The sequence below is a fragment of the Cyprinodon variegatus genome, unplaced genomic scaffold (genome assembly GCF_000732505.1).
Source record: "Cyprinodon variegatus isolate N-32 unplaced genomic scaffold, C_variegatus-1.0 Scaffold827, whole genome shotgun sequence".
NCBI classification, from domain to species: Eukaryota; Metazoa; Chordata; class Actinopteri; order Cyprinodontiformes; family Cyprinodontidae; genus Cyprinodon; species Cyprinodon variegatus.
This window is the reverse complement of record NW_015151280.1, coordinates 234,482-254,905: the sequence shown is the minus strand read 5'-3', so window position 1 is coordinate 254,905 and position 20,424 is coordinate 234,482. Positions and strand designations below refer to the sequence as shown.

The window sequence follows — 20,424 nt, the reverse complement described above, 5'->3', positions numbered from 1 at the left end:
TGTCGCGCTTCTCGTTGCGTCACACCTCAACCCGCCTCAAAGCCAACGCTGATTGGACGTTCGTTTGGTGAACGGCTCCAAATTTTCTTTAACAGAAAGTAGCCAGACTGATTAACGAGTGAAAATCTTGAAAGCTCGCAAGATCAGGATGGTTTCACGAGGCTAGCTGTTTACTGGAAGAGTGTTGGTCGTGAACGCAGGGAGGATCCATCACACTCACCTTCATGCTCACCCTTTGAGGGAGATGAAGTCTGGAGGAGAACAGATGGTTTCCTCCTGTGAACCCCCTTTTACACTGAAATGCTGCCAATATGCCATTATATAGTAGCGTTAAGCTAGAAACACGTTCAGCGAGCGGTTGTCTGGAACACATCAGATATATTGATATGCATTGGAGATAAGATCTTAATAAGTTACGCATAAGTTATGCACAAGTTACTCATAGGTTTCGGATAAGCTAAACGCCAGGACTTATGAGAAACTTACGATCAAATAACTTACCTGTAACTTATCCCCCAGGTATGGCATACGCTGGAATACTTCCTGCACATCAACATGTGACAGCGCATTTCAGCGTACTCCAGCGTGTTTCAGAGTGCTCATAACTTATAGAAAACATACTCATAACTTATCCAATGAACGCTAGAGTATTTGGCTGATTTTTCGTACGTCATGCATATGCTGGTCTAAATCGTCAAGCTGTGACAGGGGCTTTACAAACTATTGTGACATGTGTGTCTTCATTAGGAGGGCAAAACAGCAAGTACAGGTGGCAAGCAAAAAAAGAGAAATCCCAAAATGTTGTTTGTTTTTAGCAAAAATTATCAAATAAAAAAGAAACCAAATTAATCTAGACAAATAAAAATTCAGAATTAACTTCTTTTCGGATTTAAGTTGGTGAGAGGAAGTAAACAAATATTGAATGGGTAAAAACAAAAAATAAAATAAACAATAATAAGAAGAATCACAAAATGCAGGCTAGATTTTCTCAGTACCTTCTCACTATGGCTATGCTCCTCGTTTAGGGTAGTGCTACTGCACGTATCAACTCCCGAGTCTTTAACCTGTGGTTCACACCACGCCAAGTCCTCTTCAAATGAGTGTCCCCCAAAGCGCACCATTTTCTTTTGCCTCTCAGATAAGGTGTGTGTCGGCTCGGATATAAATGCCTGCTCAATAGTTTTTCTTTTTCCCCTTTGACTCTCCCCTACAGGCGTGGGATAAAAACAGAAAGAAAACAGAAAAAACAACATGCAAAGGTGTAAATAAAACAAAGGAAACATGAAATGACAAAGGACTCGGGGAGATCGGGGGGCATGGGACAGTAAAGACAAAGAGAAACAGAGAAAGAGAGACAGGGAGATGGGATTAAAGGACAGGACGTGGGGAGGGAAGGAGGGAGGGAGGGTCAGGGCAGGGCTCCACATGTCTCACCAAAGACATTGGGGAGGCCTCGCTGCTATGCCATGACGCATGGTCCCACCAATGGCCATCCAAATCTCCTGTAATGTGAGGGGGCAGGGTTTGGGGGGAGGGCGCGAATACACGAGAGAGGACAGCAAGAGGGACAAGTGAGGACACCACAAACCGGACATACACGAGCACATAGATTACATGAACATCACTTCGACAAGACACCCAAATATTCACATATCCCACACACACACACACACACACACACACACACACACACACAGATACGCACATTCACACAGACACACTTCCACACACTGCCCAAACTCAGATAGGGTGAACATGCAACTTCTAGGTTTCCTGTAAAACACTGCTGGTGCTCAGGTACTAATAACTAATGCATGATTCATGAAAGTTCTTACTTCTTACTCAGCATACCTGCAGACAATTAAGAGCTCCTGTATTAAATTATACAAAACCCCACATTACAAGTGGACACTAGAGAGCTACTGTAAATAGAGACATGGGACTTTTTTATTGTTTAAATTGGTGGAAATTCAATTTAAAAGCCTAGATTTGCATATTAGATTATTTTCTATTATTCTGAGATATCCCGTTCTTTTTAAAACATATTTTTTTTTTTTATTAAGGAAAAAAAAAAGACTTTCTCTACTGGTGCTTAAGTTTTAAACAACAGCACTGCTTAAAGTTTCTGAACAGTGGTGGGAGAAGTATTCAGATATTACAGAAGCCGAGGGCGGTCGTGTCCCTCATGTAATTACACAGTGGTTTTATCGATAAAAAAATTAGTTAATTTTCTCATTATCTAAAGATAACAAAAGCTGTTTTCTCGTTATAACGAGGTGATTGTTAATGTGTTAAAACTGATTACCTCCTTCAATACCACAAAGCGGGAGAGGATTTATAACTATAGGTCATGGCAGCCTATGTTTAATTCTTTAAATAATCCTGTGTTGAACTCTTGGGTAAAGAGACAACGTTGTTGGTTTGATGATTTGCTTCCACTTCTGATTCATAAGCAATTACACCTATGCCTCTGGCACCTTAGAGCCGTTGTTCTGTCACCGGGTGTTTTCTAAACAGTCCCGGCTTTATGCCTGTAACAGGTATAAGAGGCATTAACCCCTAAAATTAGTCCAGATTAAAGATTTTTATAAAAACACAGTTTCTTTCTACTGTATTCCATGAAATCCAATCATCCCCCACAACCTGACAATGAGTGAAAAGAAATAGGAAACTAAGAAACTGATTATTTGCACCCACGCGGCACTACGACCACACAACTACAGGCCCCACAGGCATAGATGCAAATAATAACTCATAGAGTAAATTATAAGTCATGCAGGTTAATAATCTTGTTATGTCAAGAAATCAATAACTGTTTTCTCGTGATAACAATTAATTGCTCAACCGTCATGACGAGATAGTTATGTCATTATCTCAAGAAAGCAAAGGAAAAAAAAAAAGTTGACTATGACCACTCTCAGCTTCCATAGCTATAGTACTTATGTAAAGATCAAATTTTACTCAACTGCAAGTGAAAGTACTGAAGTACTCACTTTTGAAAATATGTAAGTATTCAGAAGTATGTTCAATTAAAAGTACTTCAGTATTCAAAAGTACAAATTTAATGTTCTAAAATCAGTACATTTTTGTCTAATTTTACAGAACCTTGCAACTTTCAGAAGAACCGCTCTACTACAAATTCTGAACCATCTGTGAAAAGAATAAAAATGCCACAAAAAAAGGGTGGCTATTTTGATTATTATTTTCCATTTAAAAACACACCAAAAAGAAAACGGGAGTGTTTTAATTCTGCTCACACTTTCACTATAGAATAGAGGTCTGAGGTTGAATAAAGATTCGCAAAGAAACCACAACTCTGCTTGGAGAACTCATCCTACTGAAACACTTGTTCACATGGCAACACATAACACCTTAAAAAATATATATATATATTAACCACAAATAATATCTGTTCTGAGTTTCTCACATTTGTGGGACGTCAAGCAAATCTCTAAAACAGTGGTGTCCAAATTCAGTCCCAAGGGCTGCTTTCTTCCATGTTTAATTCTTCTCCTCGGAGTAATTACCCCCTCAGCATGTCATATGCCTGCTAATGAGCTACCATTTGACCCAGTTGTGTTAAAAAAGGTAAATAGCTAAAACATCCAGGATACCTGTTCTTAAGGATGAACTTTGTGAAAAACATAATGTGGCCAACTGCATTTCAAGAAAGAAAAACAGCAACAGGGATTACAAAGCTAAGCTGATCGAAAAGGAACCAGTAACTAAAGATGTGGTGAAGTAGAAAGTACAATATCTGACTTTGAAATGTAGTGAAGTGAACGTTCTAAGCACTCCCACCCAAAAAAAATAACTCAAGTAAAGTAAACTCAAAATATGTACTTAAAGGTATTGTGGAGGATTTTCACAATGTTTTAAAAGACGCGCCCTCTCCACCTTCAAATAAAATGTGCGTGCAAGAGCGTGCACCAGCCCATTTCTCTTAGTGCATGCCCTGTTTAAAATATGCTGTTCTCATAGCTCATACAAACTTACTGTTTCCACATACAGCGGGAACTATATAGTGGAGTTTATAGAGAATTCAGTTAACTGACTGACAGATGATCACACATTTCTGTTTTTGCTCATGTAACTCCTCCTCCACCATGCTGTACCTGCGCCATCTTTGTTATTAATCAAAGATGGAGAACTCTCCTTCCCAAGCATTTTATCTGCCTCTTCTGAGGCCTTTCTTTTCTTCTCATACACTTCCTAGACACTTTTTCTCTTACGACCCTCTGCCATTTTTAAAGAACTGTGAGGAGAAAGGTGAGTTTCAGTGACTGTTTGAAACCTTAGCTCACCATAGATATAAGCCTGAAAGTGCCCATGTGCAGAAAAATATAGCTAAGAGGACGAGCACGTAGGACAGCATTACGTAAACATATCACCAGAATGATTGACAACTAGGAGGACCACTTATTAAGATGATCCACCTGGGAATAAAACATTGTCCTCTATACCCTTAAGTACAGCAATCATGTACATGTACTAGTTCTTCGTTAAATGAAAGAGAAAATAAGCATTCACTACCACTCCCAAAACCCTTACCATTTACTACCACTCCCAAGCCTTGCTACAAGATTTCTAAACTATGGCCCTAAATGACATAAGACCTCTGAACCAGTGTGATATGATGCGTAAAACAATACTCATACAAGCTGTTTTATTTAAAACACACACCTAAACAACCTGAATGAACTACTCTCCATGCACGGTTTGAGTTTGATTTATGCGTACAGATTCTATCCCAAAGGCCCCTAATATGTCACTAGTACATGGTAGTGAACTAGTCCATGGTCATTCTCTGCGTTCTCTTGCTTTCTTTTGCTCCTGTAGATTCTCTCCTACTCGCATATGGACATGTTTCTCAGCACTCGTGTCAACATTTGTCCCTTTAACAAACAAACCAATCTAAGAAAATAAGTTGCCTGTGATTAGCTGTTTTTCAGGAAATCCCGCCTCTTAAAGCAGTAGAGTTTTGTTCCTAGTTGCAACTAGTGACATTAGCAAAGTGTAGCAAAGTGTTAAAAGTTAGTGAAATAAAGTCAGCATTAATAAATGTTTCAATACAGCTATCAATGTGTTCTGAAAGCAGCAGCAACATGCTTTATGGCTTTTGGCTTTCATTTATAGCTGAACACAACCTTTACATTTATAATATGTGTATATCTACTTGTTGTTATGATCTGCTCTGATAGCTGGCCTTAATTACTCATTTCATTCACCTGCCTAGTTTTGCCCAGTTCCTAATCATCTCTGATCTCATCCACCTGTAGGTTCTGCTTTATATTCAGTCCAGCCCAGCTATCGAGGCCAGATCATTGTTTTGCGTTGTGTGTTTTGTTTGATTGTTTTTGCTGTAGTTCCAAGGTTCGTGTCCTGGTGGCCAGTGGATTGAGAGGGTTTTCGTGTCAGTCTTGTCTTCTGATCGTGTCCTGGTCCTTCTCTGCGGAGCCCTCAGGGTTTTGGCTTGGATCACCGAGAAGCTCAGTTTTATTCCCGTAAGCCTGGCTCCTAGGAGGAGACCAGTTTAAAGTCCTGCTGAAATCCTGGTTCAACGTCTTGTCTCTGTTTCCTCAATCAATGAGCCCGCCCGTCTGCATCAGAGCCTGCCTGTCTGCTTCTGTGCGTGTCTGCGTGGGCATGCTTCTCCCCAACTCAACCCCTCACTTTGCATCCAGCATTTACAAACACCATTCCTTCCCAGAAGCTTTATTAACAGTGCCACACCACAGTGGGGCATCGATCCCCACCAACGCACAGTGTGGTTTTTCAGAGAGCAGGAAACTCATCAAAGCCATAAATTATGCGCATCAGCACTGCATGCCCAGCCCTGCTGTTTCGCCCCGGCTCCGAGGCTCCCTCAAAGTGCTGATTCAGGTGGAAGGCAGAGCGCAGGCGATGGCTGGAGTTCACCGACTCCAGGCTTTCCATCATTCTGACAGCTCAATAAAAACTAGTGTAAACTATTAATTGGATCATTAATTATTGATGCTGTTTTTACAACAATTCGAAGTGTGAGGGCAAAAAGGAGGCAAGGGTGAAACGGTGTGTATGTTTAAACATAGTAACAATAGGTGATACAGCAAACCTCTTCTGACTTTTTTTTTTCCTTTGTTTTTTTTTGTATTTCACATTAAATCTGTAAATTGACTCTTTTAGGTAAAAAGTCGAAATCAAAAAGACTTTTGTTGGAGACAAACCAACAGACTTACAGAGGTGTAAAACACTAATCGCAAAAGCCATTAACGGCACAGTAGTTTAGGTTGTTGTTACACAGTGTCTATCTGTCGGCTGCAGTTAGCTCGCTATTCTCTGTTTTCTGTGTGTTAGGCACTATTATGAGGCTACATGTCAGAGGAATCAATACAGAGGGAAAGGAGAGAGGACCATTGCATTAAATCCATCTCCTCTGCTCAAACACATGAGGCAGACCTATAACAGCAGACACATCCTTTCTCCTCCAGCTACATTCTCTTCTTAGACCCGACGTTAACTGTTCTCATTTCCTCATCCTTCCTTAAGGACCCCCCCCAACAGTACAGGAGAACCTACAGGCTTACATCCTGCTTGGCTCTGACCAGTTTAACTGCTACGCCTTTACCAGCTTGTGTTCATGTTGCACATATATCAATACACACTGAAAACATGACCATAAAGGGACACATTTCCACTTATTACTTATTTCCCTTATTACTTATCTCAAAGCATTTTGTTTTATATGTAACCCATGTTGCTAAACCGAGCCAACCCAATGAATAGCAAACTAAAGGTCTGCTTAGGGCTCCAGAGTAACAAAGAGGCCCAAGATGTTTTTTATTTATGATCATGCTGACACACACGCAATGATTAATATGAAAAGTTTTCATTTCTTAATATACATTTTATCATGATATTGCATGCTGTTACATATATTTACACTTATTAAAGACTAATGATTTCACTTTAAATTTATTTGGTTAAACTTTGACAACATTTAAGTATTTGCTTGATTTTTGAGACATTATATTGATTATTTAAAGATGCCACGCTTTGTAGATTACAATGTATTATAAAAATTATAAAATCCAAGACAGTCAGTGTAAATATCATACTAGTAATTTTTTTATACTTTTCGCAACACTGGAAAATGGTATTATAGTTTGAGTATAATGATAATGATAATTTAAGCAATTCCAATAAAAAAATAAAAATTACATATTATATTTATTTACTTATTACATAAAGACAGTTATATTCAAGTATTTATTTTTTTATTCAGATTATTAAATTGACAACTAATAAAAAAAAAAAAACAGATTCTGTATCCCAGCAAATTAGAATATTACTTAAAACCAATACCGCAATACATTTCTACAGATGTTGGCCAACTGAAAAAATGAACATAAAAAGTGAAAATATACAGCACTGATTACTTCGTTGGTGCTTGTTTTGTATGGATTACTGCAGCGATGCGGAGTGGCATGGAGTCAACCATTCCTTAAGTTCTTCTATATTGCTAGCTCTGATGTAATATATCTTCCTCTTCACAATACCTCATTGATTTCCCATGGTGTTAAGGTCAGGTTAGTTTGCTGGTTAAGTAAGAACCTGGTTCTTAAACCAGGTAATGGTAGCTTTGGTGCTGTGTACCAAGTCTTTTTGGAAAATGAAATCTGTATCTCTATAAAGCTGGTCAGCAGCAGGAAGCATGAAGTATAACAATAATAATAGAACTTTATTGATCTCACACTGGAGAAATTTACCTCCCTATTTAACCCATCCATGCCATCATGGGGAGCAAAAATGGGGTTAAGGGTTTTACTCAGAGACCCAGAGTGGCAGTCTGTGGGAGTGAAGCTTGAACTCAGAACCTATGGATTCCAAGCTCTATGCCCTAACCACTAGGCCACCACTCCCCTCTAAGTGAGGTGAAGTGGTCAATAACTTCCTGGTAGACGACTGGGTTGAGGTTCGACAATGGACCAAGACTAGCAGATAACATGCCGCCTCAAACCATCACTGACTGTGGAAACATTACACTGTGTCTCCTCGCTTCCTCCAGACTCTGGAACCCTATATTCTAAAGGAAATGCAAAATTCACTTTAATTAGAGAAAATAATGTTGGACCACCCAGCAGCCGTCCAGTCTATGTCTCCCACAGACTGCCACTCTGTTTTTCTGAGCAAGACCCTTAACCCCAATTCCTCCCCGGGTGCCCCACGATGGCAGCCCACTGCTCCCTGAGGCGATGGGCAAAACTCAGAGGTAAATTTCTCCAATGTGAGATCAATTAAGTTCAATTATTGAAATCTATTATCATTCATCAGTGCATGGTTACCCTTGAAGCACTGACTTCAGTGGCACTCCACTCTCTGTGAACCTTTGACCATTTTGAAAGGATCGGTTTCCCAATCATCTCTACTGTTGGGTTTTCCCCATGACTTTTACCACATCCTTTCCTTCCCTCTCTATTACTGTGCTTGGACAAAGAGCTGACCGTTTAGAGATGACCGTTTGTGTCTTGCCCTCTTTGTGCACGGTGTCAGTTGCCATCTTTAGGACAACTGTCAGCTCAGCAGTCAGCTCCATACACATCTTAAACTGAGGGACCAGTTAAAGGTGTTGGGAGTGAATTAAGGATAAAAATGGGGCACCAGATGTCTTCAATATTGAACTTTTTCTTAATATTCTAGTTTTCTGAGAAACTAAATTTGGGGTTTTCATCAGTTGTCAGTTAGAATCATCGGAATTAAATATGTATATCAGTTTGTGAGAAGATTGTAGATGCGTGAATTTTTCGGATCATCTGACTGTCGATTCCAGAAATCCATGTAATTGGCAGAAATAGCGGGCCCCGAAATGAAATATCACTTAGGGCCAGATGGACACCCTGGGGCGAAACCATATCAGAAAATTAATCAATTATCTAAACCACTTAATGGACAGTTAAGAGTCTATCCAAATAGTCAAATATATCAGCAATATGTTCAGAATACATGAATGAAACATACAGACCAATATGGAGCTATTTCAGAAACTTAGTCTAAGGAGTCCTTTGAGATGTTAACCCGTATTCTCTAATTTTGCAACAACGACTTAGATTTTTGCTCCAGTATCTCATCTGCATCTGCAACTGAGTCTTTAACAGCTCTGGCAGCATCAGTCCAAGTGGGACAGAGGACAGTTTCACTTGAATAACTGATCATTAACTTTTGCGACAACCTCTTTAAAAGCAGGAAAGCAGAAACTGCTCTTGACCATACAGAAGAGCAAAGACACAAGTCCAAGAGGAAATAAATGAGCACAGATTGTATACAATTAAAATCCATTCTTTGAAAATGAGAAGAGGAGCATTATTTAAAAATGGAAACAAAAAAAACATAACATATATCTGCCGATTCTCCCAGGAGTGGATAACTCATCAAATGCATCCAAAAACTAGACTTAGTCTTCAAGAAAATACAACTAGAACAAGGCTCCAGAAGCATGCGATATTTTGTCCAAAAGAGCTTTTCTCAACAAAAAATCTGTCTGATGAGCTTAGCTTTGTAAAGTTGCATCAAAGTAAAGCACAAGTCCACTGGAGCATGGTTAAATAGTCAAATAGCCATCTGACAAACGGAAAAAGTTCATCCATTACAGCAAACCCACAGCTGAGAAAAAAAAGACCAGATCTGAATCTGATTTGGTACGATGTAGACGATATTTACAGAGAAAAATGTCTGCAAATCTTAGAGGACCTAAAAAAATCTGTTAAGAAAAGGGGGGGCAGGGATCCATAAAGTAAATATTACCAACATAACTGATGATGTACATCTCCAGCCTTTGGACAAAGGACATTCTTTTGAGGACCAGAATGTTCACATTCTGGACAAAGAAGAAGACAGGTGGTTTGAGAGAAAGAAAGGCATCTATGTTAAGAGAGAATAACTCACCTTAAACATAGATTTCCGCTTTTAAAAATCTACAATACAGCAATTGAGTTAAATCCTTCATCCTATCATTCCTATAATTGCAGCCCGAGCTCCTGTACAGGAGAGAGGAGGACCTCGTCTATTCAGCCAGGTCAACAATCCCCTCTATCAACCCCCCTTACAGACGCTTGGATGGGTATGGGGCAATGCAGGATAACAAAAGAAGTAACCGCCCCCATTCCAAATGGTTGGACCCCTTCGTCTGTTTCAATTTGCATGTTTAAAAAAAAAAATGCAAGGCTTTGTTGGGCTACTGTATAAAACCTCTGACTCAATGCTATTCCTGACATTTTGAATTGAAAAAGCTTCCTGGATGGGAAGCGAAACATCTTCAAACTTGGAAACAAAGTCCAGTGGATTGTTTAACATTTTCTTTTTTTTTTGGACCGACCATGACCTGGATGACTGAGAACCTTCACCTGCAAACATAACTGATGCATTTTACTGCAGCAAACTTAACACTGGATTTAAACTTTTAATATAACACAAAACTAACCCAAATAAAAATTAAAACTTAACAGTCTTCGAGGACCTACCCTCTTAAACATTTAACAGTAAAATAAAAAATATCATATATATAAAATGGTAAAGGTTTCTTTTTGAACCTGACAGGTACCTTTTATGGTACCTTGTCATTGTTACTCAACAAAACAGTAATTGGCTTAGGGTTCAAAATTAAATTCTATCTTGTTCTACAAACTCAAACAATAACAAAGGTATTCTTTCAGAAGTTCTGCTTAGCTTTAACCTACAAACTGACATTTGCGTGACAACTCAGTCCCTTTTTGGATTTCGTGTAACTCTAAAGGATACTAGGAAAACAAAAGATTAACTATATAAGCTCCGATGAATCTGCTTTCTGAGGTTGACCTATTGTCTAGCTGATTAGGAAGGTTACAGAATTTCAGTTCAGCTGCTAAGTTTTGTCTTTCCTTTTTCTCTGATATTTGCCGGCCACTGGAAGCTGTAGACACTACTGTATTTGGACTACCTGTAAACATAGAAACTCCCACATTAATAATGCATCGCCTGCTTTCAGCTGCTTCTCTTACGACAGAGAAGCAGCAGCTAAATTAATTCCTTTGCCTTCTTTTGTCACACACAGTTCTAGTATGTAGCAGAAAATATGTTTTTATCCCCTTTTTTATTCATTTGTGCTCATTACCCATAACATTACTGAGGTAGAAAGCACCTTAATTATAACAATAAGATCTATTTGAAAATATGTCATTTGGATTGATGAAAATTTTACTTAATGAGTTTTATTAAAATAAAAGTACAGATCAATGCTGAAAGGATTAATCGGATGAATCGTGATTAATCAATTATTGAAATGATCTAGTTTGGTAATCAAATTGTTACTGGAAAATAAAGAGTATAACATTTTAATTTGCTAAAAGAATAACCACACTAGAAAAAAAAAATCTAAATCTAGATAAGTATTTTTTTCTTAAAAACGATGCATTTGTTCTTGAATTGAGAAGGTAAAATAAACTTTTTGCCAATGAAACAAGACGATTCACAAATAAAATAACAAAACACGATTGCATTGTCTTATTCCAAGTGCTTTTTATCTAGATATCTTACTTTAAGAGTAAAAATACTCATTCCAGTGGCAGATCATCTTATTTACCTACTCAAATTAATCGTAAATACACTTAATTTAAGGCATTTTTGCTCATTTCTAGATTGTTTTTGCAGTGTATTTTAGAGAAGTAATCATGGCCACAATTTATATAAAATCATTTAAGATGAAATCCGTCTTTTTCCAAGACAAATGGCATGATCCAGAACTGCTCAAGTGGCGTCGTTTTAACTTGCTTTGTCAAAGTGCTGTCAAAAGAAAAAACCTATTAAGTATCGTTTACTTTTTAATTGAACATCTACTCAAATAAGGCATATAGTAAAATTATTCTTGGAAGGAATTTTAATCTGCGTAAAATATGTCTTTATATGTTACCAGATAAATCAAAAAGATTATTGATGGCTTCACCCAAAAATAAAATAGTTGATGGTTGCAGCCCTCGTGCAAATAATGATTGATACAGATTAAAGTCCATTCACACCAGAACATATCACAAACAATCAAGTAAGCCCAAGAATTTGGAATCCTCCTCCCTAAAGACACAGGAACTGTTAGCTTTTCTGTTGACATATAGAAACAGCAGTAGAGGAACTCGGAAATACAAGACTCATTACTTTCAGTTCTCACAGAGATTTTAAATGTGCTAAAATCAAAGGTTTAGTTTTATTTATTGCTTCTTCACATAAATTTGTAGCTACTGACTCTAGAAGAGCTGGTGATCCTTCCAAATGGGTGGAATGATAAAAATTTACCATTCTAACATATCTAAACTGAAAATAATGAGCCATACAAAAAAATTCACACATACATTCAGACACACCAAACACACATACATTGATATCGTAGCCTAGGGGAAACTGGAGTCATAAACAGCATCAATAATCGTGACACAAGACAGCAACAATAATTACATGATGAACTATTTTAACAACTTCTGTTTTTAAAATACTATTTCAGCATTCTATTACAGCATTCCAGCCTGTGTTTAAAAAAACAATTAAAAACGTCAAATAACATATTCTAACATGAATTAACATACAAATACGATGAGAGGAGAGATGTTGAGCAGGCTCCTACCTTTTTCACTGACTGACTCACTCTCAATCTCCACATCCTCACAGCTCGTGTACTCCGGCGTTGTGGCCAGCTCCTCCTCTGAGCTGCTCAGTGATACCTGCCTCATCTTTCCCCCCCTTTTGGTTTTATGGGGCTTCGGGGGTGGGGGCCTCACTGACTCTGACTGGTCTGAGCTAAGAGAGTCGTTCCTTAGCATACTTTCCATCTTCTCCCTCTTGGTCTTGCGGACAGCTGAATTGGGGTCCAAATGGTGTTGCTGCCTCATCATAGGATCCCCTAGGTCTCCTCTTCGCAGCCCCCCTGATCGATCACCAAGCACAGGACTCCGATGTGGCGTTGGGGGGCTGCGGTTGGAGTTTCTGTGACTTCCAAAGCCAGGACCAATGGGTCCTGGGGAAGACCGATCAACAGAGTACGAGCGCTGTCCTACCATAGGCGGCCTGCGCTCGGTGAGATGCTGACGAGACAATCTAATAGGGCCAGGGTCATCCTGTTCTGTGTAGGCTAAGGAGACATCACTATGGCGACGTTCATGCCTCAGCCGCCCCACTTCAGCGTGCATTCTCATTTGCTCTTCGTAAGGTTGAGGCTTTACAGGATAGCGTGCCAGGTTTGGATCACTGCGATACCGCGCTTGAAACTCCTCCTGACGCTGACGCTGGAGGTCAAAGTCACTCGGCGGTCCATCTAGCTCTTGGTCAAGTGGATATTCCTGGGAATGCCAACGGCCAGGACCCCGACGGTCCCTGTAGCCCATTCGCATCGCATTGACATCTGGGAATATGTGTGGGCCCTGCGGAACCCGCCGTGGGTCCCCATCGCCATAGTCTGACGGTGATCTGGGCATACTGCCGTCTGTGGGTGCATACTGTGGGTGGTCGCCCCCCTCCCTTTGGTCGTATTTTTGGTTTGGATCCCTGGATGCAGATGGGCTTCTTTTCCTGTTGGAAAAAGGAAGATAAACACTTAGGTTGGCAGGTGGGTTAACTTTAAATGTTATCATTTATATGTCCAATTTTTCTATATTATAATTCCCTTGTCTTTCAAGGGAGACAGCAATTCATATCATACAAAATGATTAAGAAAAAACATTCTGAATCACTAGAGGGCTTATTTTCTGCAAATCTAGGCTTGTTGCTGCCATGCCTGTTTCTGCTGCCCTGTGTCTCTTTACTCTGATTAGTGTTTGGAAATTTCTCAGCTTGGTTCTCCTCCGTTGTAGCCCTGGGCTCTTGGGCGGGTCTGGGGCACCTCAAACCTGCTATTGAGCATTTCTAACAGCTGAAGTAGCCGTATTTACCTTATGTACCCAAGCAAACGCATGTGTATAAACCACAGGTATTTGGATCCAGTAGTTTAAAAATATACAGCTATGCTTAATTCCGAGCTGCAACTATACCTACATGTAGCTCTGAAAGACATTTTGTAATGTTCATATGTGGTAGGCCTACTTCTGATGTTTGTGTACATGTATTTACTGCGTGTTTATTGGACACACCCTCCTTTGTTAGGGTTGTTGTGATGTATTTTTTTCTTCCTTCTTGCTTCTTGCAGGTGAGTAAACAGATTTCTAGGACCTATTCTTTATCGCTATGCTGTATTTTTCTCCTTTATTTTCGCTTTCTCTCTCTTTTCTTCTTATGAGTCCTCACATATACATTTGTTATATTTTCTGTGGTAGCGTTTAGTTTAAAACATGAATTAAATCATTAAACATGTGTTTTGTCTGGTATTATTTAGAGTTTTCAAACTGATTATGGTAAATCTATTATTAGGCATTTTTTGTAAGGGAAAAAATCTGCAATTGAAATTCCTGATACAAATTTTGTATAAACTGAATTTAGGAATAAACAAACTGACTTCTGGGTTGGATTTAAAGTAAACATTCTGCCAAGAGTGCACACTAATACAAAAAAATACTAATACAAGTAATTTCATTTCAAATACATGCAAGTAATCTTCTCTTCTTGTGCATTTTGGCCCACACTATGTCACAAACAGAAGTTAATGCTCTTTTTCTGCGCTCTCTTGCTTTTTATGCGCCTGTAGATTCTCTCCTACTCCAATTTAGACCCCTTTTCTGTGCGCTAATGTCACCTTTTATCACTTTGACGCTGGACCATTTTGAGAAAGTAAACTTTGAGAAAAGTTTCACCTTTATATAGAGTAAAGTAAGGATTGAATGAACTCCCTTTTATAGTCACAGAGATTTACAATCAGTTTGCAGCTACTGTGTTTTGTGTTTCCATCTTGTTTATAAAATTGTCATTTGATGACAAGGATGGCTTGGTTATGGTGTTAGACTAACTCTTGAAGGGAACAGCAATCAGTCTGAAAATGCTTTGCAAACATTTCTAGCTGTAACCGTGACCGTTTCTCAATATGTGTACTTGTGCGTTCTCGTGTACTTGTGAAACGTCCTCAGCAGACAGAGAACAGACAAAGTCCCTGGATGTTGTTCTCGCCCCTCCCTCTTTACCCAGCATGCATCACAGCAGACTTGTCTGTTATTGAGATTGACAGCTCTCCCAGCATGCACTGCAGCAGCAGCAGCTTTCAATAGAGCGCTCACAGAGATCAGAGTATTAAGTTAAAAGCTCTTTTTTCTGTTGCTTTTGTTCAATAAAGTACAACATTATAATTTTAAGTGTCACTATATGGCCCATTTACCGATCTTAAGCATAATTTAAAAAAAAAAAATTCCGAAATTGAGATCACCACAGCAATCAGTGGACCTCCAAGGGTAAAGGCAACCAGGTCTAATCCCAGCCCAGCAGCCCTCTCTCTGCATAGCCGTGTGTGAAGGACCGCTGGCTCTCATGGCGATTTTTTTGTTTTGTTTGACAAAATGTTCATTTGATGTGTGTTTATCTGACTGTGTTTATTGTTATTCCGCCACTAAATTAAAAAAAGTACGAATGTATTAATTATCACCAAGAGTCTATTAATAACAGGATGTGAAATGCAGCTCCAGACGAGCTGACCAAGAGTACGCTTCTGCTCTAATTGACCCATATTTATGCTGCATGCTCCCGTTCTAATCAAGTCCATACTTTACTGTGTTCTTCTCAAAAACGGACAAGAGTCCGTACTCGCTTTGTGAATTGAGAAACAGCCTATGAACAACAAAAAGCAGTACTATCTCAAGAGGTGAAAGTAAGTTGCCCATCACAGGCAGTGTACTTTCTCAACCTTTTTGTGACCAAAATTGATGCCAGCGCACAGAAACATATCCACACTAAAGTATTAAAAAAACATATCCCAAAATTTATCCCAAAGAGAAATTAAATAGTGTTGCAACTCATATAATGTAGATATGAGTTTCAATAGGTGTTAAGGCTGTATGAGATTTAGTCTGTAGCCTTTACATTTATCCATAGAACAGCAAAGTCCATGGATCAAAACCAATTATAAATCCGAGAACTAATAATAGAAAGTTATTGATTTATGACCCTCTATTCTTTACAGGTGAAATATTTAAATACCTTCATGCTTTTCCTAATCAAACTAACATTTCCTTGTTTTTTCCTTAACTAAATCAGTTGAATATCTAGAACTCCCATGCACATTATTATGTTCTTTAAAGGTCAGTATGTTTTATAATTAATAGGTATTGTATTGTATAGATCACATTTTTGTGATAACACCTTTTATTATATGTTTCATTTCATGTTAAAAAATATCCAACTATGTTCTAAACTCTACCTGATTGGAAAAATGGAGACGTTTTAATTTTGTTTTTTTGGTTGTTAAATCTCATGAAGCTTTCTGATGACTCATATGAAGACAGCAAACAATAATTTATAGTTTTTTTAATACTTAAAATATTGTGGCATAAAAGATTTTGTTACCTCTATATTCTAATTCATTTTAAATAGTTTTATAAATATAAATAAAAAAAACCTGTATTCGTGAATAGAAATCATGAACAATACTAATAAAATAACAATAGTGGCAACTTTTATGTATTCATTCTCTAATGAATCTGCCTGTTAAAAAAAGAGCTCAACATAAAGGAAGATGGAGTACCCAGAGGAGGCTAATTGTCCAATAAGGCATTTATTTCTTTATTCAGAGTTAATTATTCATGAGCCACTTTTCTCCTACACTTCTCCCGCTTTTTGCTGCAAAGTAATAATGACATTTCTGTAAGGAAAAATCTCCGTGAAGCATCCCCTTCATTTTGTACCTTGACAACTTCCCATAAATTTTAAAGGGCTTCATAAATCACCCCTGCCAGCTTAGCTCTGTGGTCACGGTAAGAAAATCCCCCTGTGTGATTGGCTGATTCACTGAAGAGGAATGAGGAGGCATGACCCTCACCTATTGCATCACAGACCATTGAGGGTGAGTTTGACCGTAATGGATTGGCAATACAACAATACAAACAATCTGGAAGGATACATCTAGGCCAATATCAGGTTCTCTCAGGTGAATTTCTACATTGAATACTAAACAGTTTCCCTCCAGGTAGAAACATTATGATGAATGAGTGCTATATACAAGGTTATGAACTACTGTACATTTAAATCATGGGCTGTTAGAAAGGGGAGAAAGATTAACACCTGAAAGGGACAAAATGTGTTTCCCAAAAAGGTACAATGGTGAAGCACATTATTCAAAGGGACAGAAGAAATAACAACAGAGAGTTTGATTACATATGAAAATAAAAAAATGTTCTCGTTATTCACCCTTCTGTTTTATCATTGTGGTATCTCAACCACTTTGCTTGTTCTTTAGCTTCTTGAGCACCAAGATCTACACAGAGGACAGTAGAGTAAAAACATTGTGCTTAAGTAAAAGTAGCAGCACTTTGTCATATTTTTACTAGTAAAGAAAAAGTAAAAAAAAGTATTTGGTTAAAAAGGATACTGAATAAATGGGTGATTAACAAACCTCCCCAGCCCTTGGAGGCTATTAAGGATGAAATGCAAACATTTCTTCATCCATCTAAAAGGGTTGAAGACCCCTGCATTAAAAGACATAGATATTTGAAATACAGCCAAATGGATCCTAAATGTAAAAAATAAATATAGGTAAAAATCCATTTCATTGTCTGATCTTATATAACCATAGGAGGTTTAAGGCAGGGGCCAGCAGGGGCCAACAGGGGCCAGCACCCCTGGAGAACTGATCCTGGCCCGTGTACTTAAAACATACACTACAAAAATTGACATATAAGTCATATGCCTCAATTTGAGCTAGTAGGTAAGACAATTTACTAATGTAATAAGATGATTTGAATTGAAATAAAAAAAAATATTTTCTTATTTCAAGTAGTTTATATGTCATCTTATTTTGAGGAAAAAATACAATTTTCTTTGGCAATCATATTATTTACCCCCTAATTTTAAGATGTTTTACATTTCAGATCACTTTTCGTTGTGTCATACAAAATAAGTCATATTATTATGTTCATTGACAGAATGGGCTGGACTCAAATCTTACATCTTGTTTTGAGATTTATATACTTTTTGTTATGAGACTATCATGACTTCATGAAGTCTTGTAAAGTGCAATTGCCTCACTGCATTGGCAGATTATTGCACTTAATTTAAATAGAATCCTCTCAAAAGCAACCTTCTCTTGCATATTGTATCAATCTCCATAAGAGATCAAGCGAGTCCAATCTGAACATGATGACTCGATGAGATGACTGGAGTCTGGTGTGCTATTGCTTGGTTGGAAAGAAAAACCTGCAGCCACACGGCCCTTTCTGGAACCAGTTTGGCTACTTTCACCCTGCAGCCTGAAGTGACCCAAATCCCATTTTTTGGCCCATATGTGACCTGTATCTGATCTTTTCATGGGTGTCTGAACAACACAGATCCGTTTTTTTCCAATGTGACCCAGGCCACTTGGCTATGTGGTTCTGAATCAAATAAAAATCTGATCTTTTCAAATGCGACCTGCGTCTGAATGGCCAGGTCGCATTCATCCGACCTGAACGCCATTAATACCCGACATAGGTCACTATTCTGGGTCTTGCCAGCAAGAAGCGGCAAGAAATACAACAACCATGGCAGACAATGATGCAGAGAGCAGTATTTATGTTTAACCATCTGAAAAAGATTGTGTTTTTATGGTTGGGAAAGATCGCTAGATACGCTCCGGCACTAACATCCATGTTTACTTCCATAAACACAGAGCATGCTGGCCTGTGACGTCAATGCGTCCTCTACTGCTCACGCGGGACTCTTAGGTTGTATGACTGCAGTTCACACAGGAGATCACATACAATTTGCATATATTTGGAAATGTGAAAGGCAACACAAAAAAATCGGATTTCACAAAAAAAACAAAAAAACGGAATTGAGCATCAAGGCCTGCAGTGTGAACGTAGCCTTTGACACCCCTGATTTAAAACAACTATTTTCATTCATTTTAGATGGAACTATTAGATACTTGTATTATATTAAACTGCACTCCCAATATTCACCACTGTTCGGCGCCAAGGACCTTTAAACTCTGAGCACCGAGCACCCAGCTTGCTTGGACTTGCAATGAATCATGGGACATCCAAGGCTACATAGGATACACAGGACCTGTCCATTAAAACGGGCAAGAAGAACAATGCATTTGTAGGCCGCATAAAAAACGAGTCTTCCATCCGAAAAGAATTGGCCACCGAATCTGGCCTTAGGAGGATGCATCCCACGAATTCAAACTCAGCAACAATCTCACAAGGTTTTCCAGAGCTAAATAAAAATCAAAATGTATCGTCTTTGTTAATGTACCGGCGTACATCAGGATAAATCATTGCGTGACACATGGTGCTGCTNTTATATTAAACTGCACTCCCAATATTCACCACTGTTCGGCGCCAAGGACCTTTAAACTCTGAGCACCGAGCACCCAGCTTGCTTGGACTTGCAATGAATCATGGGACATCCAAGGCTACATAGGATACACAGGACCTGTCCATTAAAACGGGCAAGAAGAACAATGCATTTGTAGGCCGCATAAAAAACGAGTCTTCCATCCGAAAAGAATTGGCCACCGAATCTGGCCTTAGGAGGATGCATCCCACGAATTCAAACTCAGCAACAATCTCACAAGGTTTTCCAGAGCTAAATAAAAATCTAAATGTATCGTCTTTGTTAATGTACCGGCGTACATCAGGATAAATCATTGCGTGACACATGGTGCTGCTAAGCTGCTGCTCATCTACTGCCTGAAAGCTGTGCAAAATTAAATTTCATTTTGTATACAATCTGCATATACAAAATGAAAATAAAAGTTGTCTAAGTCCAAATGATTTACACCCTTAAATACTACTCAAAATCATGACATCTGATATTTAAAAATTATGCAAAGTTTCACAACTAATGATTTTGAATGTAATTCATGTTTTTTTCGAAGAATGAGATTAAAATAAAATAAACATAAATAAAGTTATTACATGATAACATGATGATTTTAGGTGGAAGAAACACTTTTAATATATTTTTTGGTATAAAATGTATGGAATGATTACTTGCATTATGTTATGTATGTGTAGATGAGAATAGAGTAAGTTATTTCCAATGGCAAGATACAGTATACTGTTTACTTTATTGTTTTAATTGACGTCCAAATGACAAAGCCACATCAACATAAAACATTTAAACCAATCAAGCTTGAGAACAAAAAAAGAAGCCTCAATTCAACTTGAACTCTATGTGTTTGTCTCCGTGGTGTATTTTGTTTAACACCTTTACTCTTCAATAAATGCAGTAAAAACTACCCTTAAAAGTACATTTGTTTTCCAAAACTTATTAAAGTAAAAATGAGTCACCGATAATTAATTGCAGTCATCTTAC

At 38.3% G+C, this 20,424-nt stretch overlaps 1 protein-coding gene across 4 annotated transcripts in view; it reads right to left on the bottom strand.

Annotated features, from left to right (window-relative positions):
• rims2 (regulating synaptic membrane exocytosis 2) overlaps nucleotides 1-20,424 on the bottom strand; it is a 263,822-nt gene that overhangs the window by 118,841 nt on the left and 124,557 nt on the right. For 3 of the 4 annotated variants that reach the window (XM_015396880.1, XM_015396884.1, XM_015396885.1), the window contains 2 exons: nucleotides 12,623-13,563; nucleotides 996-1,207 (listed from right to left, as the gene is read on the bottom strand). In XM_015396880.1, the coding sequence (XP_015252366.1) occupies nucleotides 996-1,207; nucleotides 12,623-13,563 (1,153 nt within the window). Of the gene's footprint in view, nucleotides 1-995; nucleotides 1,208-1,434; nucleotides 1,503-12,622; nucleotides 13,564-20,424 lie in introns of all 4 variants that reach the window. The other variant, XM_015396886.1, reaches the window with a different exon arrangement.